The sequence below is a fragment of the Athene noctua genome, chromosome 25, assembly GCF_965140245.1.
Source record: "Athene noctua chromosome 25, bAthNoc1.hap1.1, whole genome shotgun sequence".
NCBI classification, from domain to species: Eukaryota; Metazoa; Chordata; class Aves; order Strigiformes; family Strigidae; genus Athene; species Athene noctua.
In genome coordinates this window covers 3,162,732-3,174,200 of record NC_134061.1, presented here as the reverse complement: position 1 = coordinate 3,174,200, position 11,469 = coordinate 3,162,732, and the positions used below count along the sequence as shown (strand labels likewise).

Sequence of the window (11,469 nt, the reverse complement as noted above, 5' to 3'; positions counted from 1 at the left end):
GGTGGGTCCCTCACAGATGTTAGTGGGGGGGGAACGACACACAGCCCAGCCCCCTGTTTCAGTGCCCCCATCCCCATCAGGCTGTTTTCCCAGGGGCTTTTGGAGTCAGAAGCCTCCGAGGAGCAGGACCGAAGCGTCACCCCAAAACTGGGGACAGACCCCCCCCAAAGGGAGCGACAGGTACAGAACAGCAGTCTTTCCTTTACAAGTGTACAGCCTATTTATAAAGGGGGGGCACAGACAATAACAGACAGTATTTATAAATAAAGCCAGGCTGGGGGTGTCCGGGGACTCCCCAGCCCCCCCAGCCCCTCTCGGGGCCCCCCCTGCCCCATGTCCATGAACGGAGGGACCCGGGGCTGTGGCTGGAGGCCAAGTCCTGTCCCGCCGGGACGGGCGCACCAGGGCGCTTTGCCGGAGCTGTCTCACTTCGGACCGCGATGGAGCAGGTGATCCCCGTGTGCCTGCGGACCGTGGTCGCTTTCCTCCTTCTCTTCCTCCTTCTCCATTCACTGGGGTCCCCCAGGGCTTCGCTGGGCTCCCCGGTCCCTCGGGGGGGCGGCGGCAGAGCATCCCCCCCTCGCTGGCTCCTTCTGGAGCTGGTGGGTGCTGGAGCCGTGGCAGCATCACATCATGGGGGCCCTGGGGATGGCGTCCGGTGGGTGTGGCTGGTACCAGGCTCCAAAGCTGTTGATGTAGCTGCTGGGGGCCAGGGGGGCCCCTTTGCCCGGCACGGGGATGTCCCACAGCGGGGGGATGTTGGGGGAGCAGGGGGAGAGGGAGGCGGCGGTGTGGAGGTGCTCCCCGTCGGGTGCGCTCGAGCCTTGCTTCATGATCTTCTTGTACTTGGAGCGTTTGTTCTGGAACCAGATCTTGACCTGTGGGGGAGAGAGGGGTGAGTGGGGAGGATGGGGTCTGTGGCCAATGCCCCCCCATACCCGCCTCCCCCATCTACACCTGGGGGCACAGCCGATTCGGGGTGGGGGTCTGGGAGATAAGCCGAGCTCTGAGCCCAACCCTTTACAAGCCACCAGAGACTCCACTAAGGGTGGAGGAGATGGTGGCAAGAGACACAGGGAGCCCAGAGAAACATGCGCCAAATGGAGTCCCCACACATGCACATCCCCGTATGTCCCCACGTCCCCCCCCTCCGGCGCAGGCTGTGGCCCCCACCAGCGCGGGTGCCGGGGCTGGGCCGGGGTGCGGCGCGGTGGGGCCCGCCGCGCTGGGGTGGTGGCCCCGCTCATTCCTCCCCGCGGTCCCCCCCGCGCTGCCGGCAGGTTCCCACTTGTCTCCTCTTCCCCGGCTTTATGAGCTCGCTTCGCCCCTGGCTCCGGGCTGCACCGCTGCCGCCTGCCTGTCTCTCCCCATCGCCTTCAAAAACCCACTCGCCCCGTCCCGCGGCCCAGGGCCGCCCAGCGCCGGGCACGGCCGGGCCAGCAGCCAGGCTCCGGGGCTGGGAAAGTCCCGGTGCCGCTGGGAGGTGCGAGCAGGGGCGCCCCAAACCCGAGCCCCGGGGGCCCACCGGCGCCAGCTCCCCCACCGCGGCACGGCACGGCTCGGGCACGTTTCCAGTTGCACCCCGGCGTCGTGCTGCAGCCTTTAATCCGGAGTCACTCCTGGAGCAGAACTCCCAGTGGCACCTAGCGCATCGCTGGGGCTATAACCAGCCCCTCGCCCCTCGCCGGGGCTGTACCTGGGTCTGGGTGAGCCCCAGCTGTGCCGCCAGCTCGGCACGCTCCGGCAGCGCCAGGTACTGGGTCTGCTGGAAGCGCTGGTTCAGGGCTTGCAGCTGCAGGCTGGAGTAGATGGTGCGGGGTTTGCGCAGCTTCTTCCCTTTGCCGTTGAGGCGCAGCTCCCCGTTGGCGATGGCCGGGGGCTTCTCGTGCTCTTGGGGGTGGGAGAGGAGCAGAGAGTTAAACCAACACGCTGGGAGGTTAAAAAAAAAAACAACAAAAGCCAACAAAAAACAACCCCAAATCATCCCACCCTGGCCCTGGGGGGGTGCAGCCGGTTTTGCTTTTTGGCGGTTACTTTTGGAGGGGAGGGGGAATAAATAGGGGGGACCTGGTTTTGCTGTGGGGGTTTGCTTAAGCCGTGGGTAACGCAAAGGGGATGCGGGAGGGGGAAGGGAGGGATGGGATTGTTCATTCACTACTCAAACCCCAAAGCGGACAGGCCACAGGCCCCCCTGCCGTGCACCTAAGTTGGGGGGGGGGCAGGCAGGGTCCCCCCATGGGGCAATGGAGAGTGTGACGGGAGAGACTCCCCTGCGCTGGGGGGGCCTTGCTGTGGGCACGCTGCCCCGGGCAGCCCCTGGCTGCGCGGTCTGTGCCCCCTCCCAGACCATCTCCTCACCCCCCCGTGCCGTTGAGCATCCCCAGGTCCTTCTCGGGCCTTTGTGCGGGGTAGAAACCCGCGGGGGCTCGGGGAGGCACCGGGGACACGGTGGTCCCCGGCTCAGCACCTCGGGGCTGATGTGGGCGAGTGCAGGCCGTGGTGGCGAGTGTGTCTGTGTGCCCACGGACACCCCCCACACTGACTGCTCTGGCCACAGCCACGGCTCCCCAGAGCCCACGAGGGTCCGACAGGGCCTGGGGGGGGACTCAGCCGGGCTGGGGACCGCTCCGTGGGGCAGCCCCGGGGGTCGCTTCCCTCCGGTGTGGCTCAGTTTGCAGTTTTCTGCATCGGCTCTTGGGGAAAATAGTGGGGAAAGGGGATGGGACAGAGCAGGGAGCTGAGGTCGGAGCGTGTTGGCGGTGGGGCACAGGGGAGGGTCAGCCCGGCCCGGGGGGGCTCAGGGGGGCAGGATGCGGGCAGCCGGGGGTCTTGGGGAGCAGGTCCAGGCAGCCGGGGGTCTGCTGCCCCCCATCCCCGCGGTCTCCACGCTGTCACCCACCCGCACGAGGCTCCGGTGGGTCCGGGCGAGCTGGGAGTGGGGGGCGACATCACCCCCGGCCCCCTCGGGTCCCCTCAGGGACCTCCCCACCGGGCCGAGCCCCGCATCGCCGCTGCCCCGACGGGGCGGTTGGCAGCTCCCAACGGGCTTCCGACGGCTCCGTCCCGGTTGTTCCCGGTAAATCCCCGTCGCTCCCGGCTGGGTGGGTGCCCGGGGGTTGGGTGTGCAGCGCCGAGCACCCCGCGCCCCCCCCCCCCCCCCCCTTACCTGCGTCCTGCAGCCTGGAGCCGTGGGCCAGCCCGGCCGGGGGATGCTGGGCGCCGGGGGGGGGGTAGGGCAGGTAGGGCCCGCCGGGGGGCGGCGGGGGGGCAGCGCCGGGGTACGGGTAGGGCCCGGGCCGACCGTAAGAAGCGAAGGGCGACGGGTCGTGCTGGGGGTGCCCGGTGGGGTGGAGCCCGTGCAGCGGGTAGTGCGGCGGCGAGGGGTGACCGAGCTCCAGGAAAGCGGCTTTGGAGGGGTCGGGTCCCAGCAGACTCTCGGCCACGGAGCTCATGGTCATGGTGGGCCGGGCCGGGCCGGGCCGGGCCGGGCAGCCCCCGGAGCCCGCAATACCGCGCCGAGCCCCGCCGCCCCCCCCGACGGGCTCCGCGCTGCCGCGCTGCGGCCCCGCGCCCGGGGGATCCCCTGCCCGCCCCGCCCCGCCCCGCCAGGCCCCGCCCGCGATGACGTCACGCCCCGGGGCACCCCCCCCCCCCCCAAGTTGCCCCCCCACCCCCCCCAGGGGGGCAGCCTCCTTGCTCTGTGTGTGTGTGTCGCCCCCCCCTCGCCCCGGGGTTCCCCCCCCGCCCCCCCCCCCCCGCCTGTGCCCCGGCCCGGAGCAACGTGCCCCCTCCCCAGCGGGGCGACCCGGAAGGGGGGGGGGAGTCACCCCGACCCCCCATGTCCTGGCTGAGTGTGTGGGATAATCTGTGTTGGGGAGGGTAACCGCTTCTCAGGGACCCCCCCCCTCTCCATGGGGGCACGGGGAGGGGGGTGGAGAGTGACTCCCCACGCACGTGGCCCCGGGGGGGTCCCTCCGCTTGAGGGGGGCACAGGACAGCCCTGGTGACCCAGGGGACAGACCCTGGGTGAGGGGGACCTGAGGCCGGTCGCACTCAGCTCACTCATGGCGGGACAGGGGGGGACACCCCCGGGATGGCAGAAGGATGGAGACGGGAGGGACGGGCACGCAGGGCGCCGAGGCCCTGTGCGTCCCCACTCCCCGCGCTCACGGGTGCCGGGGAGGACACCCAGGGTGCTGCGAGGAGGAGGGGTGGGAGCCCTGGAGCCACCCGGTCGGCGCCCGCCTTGGCAGACGGGAGGCCCCTTCCGCGGCGCCGGCAGCACCCTGTCCCCGCAGGGCCCCGTCCCCGCAGGGCCCCGTCCCCGCGGGGCCCCGTTCCCGGCAGCAGGCGTCGACCTGCCCGGCCGCTCCCTCCCACCTCCCCGGGGAGTCCTTGACCCCCGTGGGGTGCACGGGGCCCGGACGAGCCTCAGAGCCTCCAACCCCCGCTGCCAGCCAGGGCAAACAGGGGGCAAAACCCCCCGTTGAAGCTGGGGGACACTTTGGGGACACGCAGCTGGAGCCCCGGATGGTGCTGGCAAGGCGGGTTTGCCCCTCCTGCAATCCCAGGTCTCACACCAAGCCCTGGGCAGGGTCTGTGAGCCCCCGGCTGCAGCACGGCGGTGGGTTTGGGGACATTGGGGTGACACAGCGGGGATGGAAACGGGTGACCGGTGCCGAGCTGAGCACTGGCCGTGAGGTCTCAGCTGCCACCCGCGCGGGGTTTGCCCGGGAGGAGCAGCCCCGACGGAGCGGGGTGACAAGCGGCCGGGGATGCTGGCAGGGAGGGTCCCCTGTCCCCACCCTCCCATTAGACCATCTTCAAAACATGTTTCCATCTGGCCTTCACTCTGGCTCTGACTCACTCCGAGCAGGGACTGGGAGCTCCGATATAAATCGCCGAGCTCCTGGCTCACCCCAGGACACACTGGGACCATGTCCTGCCCCAGAGTCCCAACACAACCGCCCTTCCTCTGACCCGCCGCTGACCCTCCGTAGCTGACAGCTTCTGCCTTCTCTCCCCATCCCAACCTCCCAAACCTTCGCTCACGACACCGTCAGGATCATTTCCAGCACAGTCCAGACCCACAGACCATCCCCTTGGTGCTGAGCACAAGCTCTGGGGTCCCACATCCCTCCATCCCAGCACGGAGAAAAGCACCAGCATCCCTGGGACTGTCCTCGGGGACGACATGGGCTCAAAATCCTACGGGAGCCCTAAAATTTGGGCGTGGGGAGAAGTTGTCCTGCCACCTCTGCCCGGGCCACCAGACTCCAGAGGCCAACATGGAAAATCCCCCAACCCCACCCAGGCAAAAGCGGGGGCGAAGCAGCAAATAAAAAAGAGGCACAAGGAGAAATCCAGATGTTCTCCAGCCCTGCCCGGGCTGGCTGAGGGATCCCCGGGGAGCCTGGCTTGGCCGACACCGAGGGCGAAGCGTGGCCGCTGCGAGTGTCGAAGGAAACCTCGGCTGATCTGCTTTTATCCCAGCTCCTCACTTTCCCTGCCGGGGTGACTCAGCTCTCACCGGCTCCGGGGACGGGTGCTGGCTTGCTGGGATGAGCTACTGGTGGCTCCGCTCCCTCCAGTGCTCCTCACCTCGGCGCTGAGGGTGGGAGGGAGATGCTGGGGATGGGGGGTGTGTCCCCCCCAATACAGATGCTGCCCGTGGTGGCAGGGAGGCTCCCAGGGATGGATCTGGTGGTTCAAAATGCTCAGAGGACCCTGACCCCCTTCCCTGTGCTCTCCAACCCCTCTGCTATGTGGTGGACATAATAAATATTTGTAATTAAATATAAGTACCCCAAAATGTCCATCACGTGGCAGAGGAGGCAGGGTCCCTGTGCTGGCTGCAGGTGGAAGGACGGTGTCCCCATGGGTGTTTGGGGACAATTTTTCACATCGGGGAGGAGGAGAAGGACCCTCAGGGTCAAATCCCCTCCTGGGACAAGGTGTCGCTGCTCTGTTTCACTGGTGATGCCAAGGAGGGATCCCACCCCCCCACGCCTGGGGGCTGGAGAGCGAGTGGATCCCCCCAACTTGGGCGTCTCCAAGTGGGTCCCATGGCACGGGGCAGCCCAGGGCGAGCAAGGAGGCAACGGTGACACCAGATGAGAGGCAGCCCATCTCCTCCTCCTCCTCCTCCTCCTCCTGCCTGACTCCACACCAGCCTGGCACAGACAGAGTTTTGGGTCGGGGGGGTCTGAAAGTGTCAGTCTCAGCATCCCCGAGCCCCATCCTGGGCCAAGGGGACACCCCATCTCCGAGCCCACCGGGGCGGGTGCAGGGAGATGTCCCCTGCTCTGCGTCCCCTTGGGAGACGGGGTAAGAAACTGGCACCAAACCTTCAGGTTGTAAAAAACTCCCAGCTCCTGGCCACCGCTCACCAGGGGGCTGGTTCCCAGCGGCGTTGGCAGCTCGAGGGAAGGAGTCGGGGCCACCCAGGCACCTGCCCGGGGATGAGCACAGGGCACACACCCCGGGGGGCAGGTCCCAGCCCTCCTGTGTGTGTCAGCGCGGGCTGGCAGGGACAGAAGATGCTGTTTTAGCAGGGTTTGGGGTTTGAGGGGTAACCCGCTGCCAAAATAAATACACCAAGTCAACTCGTATTAAATTAAAAAAATAAATCAAGGCCATACTCGGAGCCAATTCAAAGTCTCATTCTCGGGGCTGGAAGGTGCTGGCACATGCCCGAGACCCACGCGGTGGTGGCAGGGACCACGGCGGGCGCTGCCAGCCGGAACAGGCGGGAGCTGCCGTTCACCTGCCCGGCGATGCTCTCGCTGCGCTCGCGACGCGGCAAAGCCGAGACGATGGAGAGGCTCCGGGTTTTGACCTGCCGGCTTGCCGGCACCGGCTGGCGAGGCTGATGAAAGCAGGAAGGATTAAAGGGGTGCAAGGAAGGGTGTGTGTTGGGGGGGGGGAGGCAGGAAAGCATGTGCCAGGTAACAAACCTACAAGATCCTCCAAGATAAAGGGAGATCCCAACAGCTGTAATTACGCGCTGGAGATAGAGCGGCGCGGGGAAAGCCTGAAGCCAAGTACAGGAATTCTGGGTTAATGGCAGCCCAAGGAGAAGTTAATAACAAGCCGAACAAAGTGGGAGCAGACAGCCTGGCGTCTGCCCTCCCACACGCCACCGCTGCCACACTAACGAACAACCGCGCTATCTCCAGCCCTGTCAATAATCCCGGGGGAGCGCAGGGAGACGGGGTGCCGGCGCGAGCTGGGCTCCTCTGCGCGGGTGCTGGCTTCTCCCCCGGCTTCCCCTCGGGATTTTTCGGCGGGTTGGCCGGAGTAAAAATCACCCCGGGGAGTGGGGGGAAGAAGGGGGAGGATGAGGGGCTGTTTGGGAGCATCGTCTTGGGAGGGGGCTGGAGACCCACCAGAGGAAAGGCTGTGCTCCGCGACACTCTCCCAGGGCCTGATCCTGACCCTAATGGGAACAGGATTTGTCCCCTGGATGATGTCAGACAACCCCAAAGCACCCAGAACCTGCTCCCCCGTGCAAAGAATCACGGCGTGAGCGAGGCGAGACGGGAGCTACCGATGAGGAGGTGACCTGAAGGTGCAGAGGTGGCCCAGAGGACACACGCACCGGGGAGGTGACGGGGACGTGGCCGACACAGGAGGGCCTGGGACCCGGCTTCGACGGGGAGATTTCAGAGGGACACAAGGGAAGAGACAGTTCACATTAATATTTTATCCCCCTTCACCTTTGCAGAGCTCCAACATCTCCAGGAGGGATTTGAAAGGGATTTTTTTTGCAAAAAGATGCTCAAAAATGGCTTGTCCCAAATGTTGCAGCCTCCGCAGGCACCCTGGCTGGGGTTGGCTTGGGCTGGGGGGGGTGTTTTCTTGCTTTCCAGCACCCAGAGGCTCTGCACTGGGTGTGGGTCAACGGCAGCGGCCGGGTGGTGTAAATCAGCATTTCCCCAACGGCACGGCCGTGGTCAGAGCCACCACCTTGGCCAGGCTTTGTGCCCTGCTTTGCCGCCGGTTTGAGTTGAGATGAAATCATGTAGATGTTAAAAATTCTTAAAACAAGTAACCATTCCCCCCGCCCCCCACTTCATCCCCCCCTCAGTAAAGCAAATATTTTGTTTTAGAACTTAAAATATTTTCCAGGATGTAGATCTGGTCTGGGTTTGATTTTCACGAGGACTGCGGGCTGGAAATCAAAGGAATAAAAGGACCCTGATGTAAATCAGCAGCGATCCACCGAGGGGCATAGAGTCTCCCTGATTTACATCACTTCAGCCCTTGGCCCCGACTGAGACAGATGAATGAGGGAGCAAAGGAGAAGGGAAAGTCCCCCTTTGTGGTATCTTGTTTGGAGAGAAGCAAAACCGGCGCCGGCTTTGCTACTCCATAAATGCACAGAGGTTGAAAATTTACACCGGCATCACCAGCTATTCCTGACCGGCACCTCTGAGGGCCAAACCTGAGAGGGTCTCTCCCCATCCCTGCTAGTCTTTGGTGAGTTTATTAAGTGCCTGGAATTAATTGCAGGAGCAATTTTCTGCTGTCTAAATTCCCCATGTCACTGTTCCTCCCCTTGTGCCCTGGCGTGTGAAGCCAGTTTGGGGGATAATTATGCCCCATCTGGAAACCTTTGGGGAAGGTGTGAACCTGCTAGGCAGAAATATGACATATTTAATCAATTATACCATTCATTAGCCCCAGCCTCAGCGCCTTGCCCTGCTAATTTGACAAGAGCACCAGTTAAAGAGGCTTTTTAACCCTCATTCACTTCACATCACCCTTAACGCAGAGAGCACCCGAGCCCGCGTGGCGCTGGAAAGGGGACGGTCTGCGCCTGGGTTCAACGCGCGTGGGTGCACGTGGGTGCTCGGCTCCTCGCCTCTTGTGAGCTGTACCCTGCCCTGCTGGGGTTCATACAAAAATATTAAAAAAACCCAGTTACATTTCCTTTTGTTCCATTCACACCAAACTCTTGTCGCTGGGACTTGGGCTGTGGATTGGCACCGGGCTGAAAATTCCACTTGTCTTTTTTAACTCGTTGCTCTTCTCCTCCTGCTTATTCCCTGCTTCTGCTGTCTTTGCTGGAGCGGTGCAAAACTGCCTCATTTTGGGTTAAAAGGATAAACTTGATAAAAAGGATAACTTGAATTTGTGGTGTTGTAAATGGAGCAGTTAAATAATCCCAGAATCATCTAGATTGAAAAGACCTTGAGGATCATCTAGTCCAACCATTCATGGGAAATATAAATTCAGATTTTTATTTCTTTTTAGATAACTTGAAATTATTACGCATTTAAATAATGAACGATATTGATTTGGATTGTTTTTTGGTTTTGTTTTTTTTTTTTTCAGATAACTGTTTGGAGGTTGATTTTCCCCTAAGGGTGAGCTGTACAACAAGCCCAATTAAGATCTGGCCCAGGCTTTCTACATGATTTCCCGGGGATTCTTCCTTGCATAAATGGTATTTTCCTTTCCTATCGCAGGCTCCTCAGTTGAGAAGCTGTTATTTTCCCTTTAGCGAGACCCATTAAGGGTTTGCAACTTTAACAACATAACGAGGCCGTTAGTAGTGGCTAGATGCAGCATTTAAACAAAGAGATCATCAAACAGTAGAGAATTTGATCCAATAAACCTGATTAATTTGTTTTAAAACAACCTCTTGCAGGCACACATCTCTAAAGGAGAAACTTTATCAACTTTGGGACTAGGACTGAAGGAAGCAGCACCTATTTTACCACCTTAATAGCTGCCACTCTGGCAAACCAGGGTGGGGAGAGGGGTTTACCGTGGTGTTTTTGGAGAGGTGAGGTGCCCGGCGTAGTACCCTGGTGCCTCCTCTTGCTCGTCTGGTGCCCTCATCCTCCTCCACCCCAGGTGCCTGCAGAGCACCCACCCGGAGCACCCCTGCGTGGGACGGTCCCTGTGCACATCGGCACCCCCGGGAGGATGCTCTGATGTGGAGACCCAGCTCCATCCCACCCCTCTGCCCATCGGGGGAGGAATTATACCCCATGTTCTGCGTCCCCCCCCCAGCATCCCGCTCCAGCCTGCTGGCTGCTGCGCCTGTTGACATGTTTCTCTGGAAAGGGGCTTGGCTGAGGATGGAATTTAAAACCCACAGATTTTCTTTGTTTTGTTTTTTTGGCTTTTTTGTTGGGTTTTTTTTTTGGTACTTGTTTTCTTATTTTGGTTTATTTTTTAATGTCCTAGCTGGAAACTTGAAAGCTGTGGCTCCTCTGGCAGCTTTGGGCTCCATCCCTGACGTTGGTGGCTGCTCCGTGCCCTCTGTGACACACACCTCTGTCACCCTCTGGGTCTGGGTGCTGGCCAGGGGGGGCAAATCTGCTGGTGCTGGGATGCTCTGAGGGCATATGGGAGGCAAAACCTGAGAGGGGAACTGGTATGGCTGGGAGGAAGAGTTGAGCTCCTGGGAAGAGGAGTCCTTCCTTCACTTATCGCAGTGAAAAGATGTAATTTTTCACTGAGAAATCAAGGTAGTTTTTTTTCAACGAGCAAAACCCTGTTTAAATTTCAATAAGTGGAAAAAAATTGTTCTGTTTTCAAAAGGCAAAACATTTTGATGGGTCACAGGGTTGGGGGGGCGGGTGTTGTCTCACCGTTTGTAGGGTGTTTTCATTCTGGTTTTGTGAAAGATCAGGAAGAAATAGCAGGGTTTCCTCTGAAATCTGAGCCCTGCCCAGGCCGCCCAGAAGCACTACAAGAACCTGGGGAAAGGCCAATGTCTCAGGGTCAGGGACTCCACTGACCGGACCAGTGGAACGAAGACTCACAGAAGAATCCCTGTCCTTGTTTTCTGGTGCGAGAAACAGCACGAAATGATCTGATCTCCAGTCAGAACAAGTGGGGAGACTTGGGGGATCCTCACCTTGGGGGCACAGGTTGAGGATGCTCCAGCTGTGGGAGCACTGGCACCGCTGGTCTGGGGGGGGGCGGGATGCTGGCCTGGCAGTGTTACCACATCCGAATGCCACAAGGCAACACCTAGATCCCCCATTTAGGAGCACCAGGGACCCCCCCAGCCCACCCCCGGACTCTCCCAAACACTGGAAGCTGCATTTGCAGGTGGACAGATGGATGGGAAGGGGAAAGCATGGACGACCCCATACCCTCCGCATCTGATGCGTGGTGCCCGTCTCGTGCCGCGGGACCTGTCGGGGCTTGCAGGTTGGGGGAAGAATTTGCCGAGCGTTTAAAGAGCCGACAAGAAGGGCTTGAGCTTGCAGCTGACTGCACGTTCAGGCCTCGTTTGTGAGCACTTTGCATCGCTGATGACAGAAAGTTGCTTTGTTGCCCAGGCTGTGGGGATTGAGCGATGGGAAATCCGTGGCGCTCGCTCGAATTGGCAAAGAGGGTTCCTTGGCGTCAGGGAGAGCCCAGCCCTCCCCTGTACCTACCCTCTGCTGAAAATAGATGAGTGATTTAATCATCCCCTACCCCCCCACCCCGATTTATATTCAC

The 11,469-nt window shown here is 61.4% G+C and overlaps 1 protein-coding gene across 1 annotated transcript; it reads right to left on the bottom strand.

Moving 5' to 3' along the window:
• Window positions 1-626: 626 nt before the first annotated feature.
• On the bottom strand, window positions 627-3,458 carry DLX4 (distal-less homeobox 4). Its single transcript, XM_074927017.1, has 3 exons — window positions 3,167-3,458; window positions 1,697-1,890; window positions 627-878 (listed from the first exon to the last, which is right to left on the bottom strand). Exons 1-3 carry the CDS (start codon window positions 3,456-3,458, stop codon window positions 627-629), a joined length of 738 nt encoding a protein of 245 aa, XP_074783118.1.
• Window positions 3,459-11,469: the final 8,011 nt, after the last annotated feature.

Bases quoted from the DNA above. Each gene is read 5' to 3' on its own strand.
- DLX4 (XM_074927017.1), bottom strand. From the start codon at position 3,458: ATGACCATGAGCTCCGTGGCCGAGAGTCTGCTGGGACCCGACCCCTCC. The intron at 1,891-3,166 runs GTAAGGGGGGGG...CCCACCCCCAAG, and splicing joins CTCCAGGCTGCAGGACGCAG to AGCACGAGAAGCCCCCGGCC. The intron at 879-1,696 runs GTACAGCCCCGG...TCTCCCCCACAG, and splicing joins TGGGGCTCACCCAGACCCAG to GTCAAGATCTGGTTCCAGAA.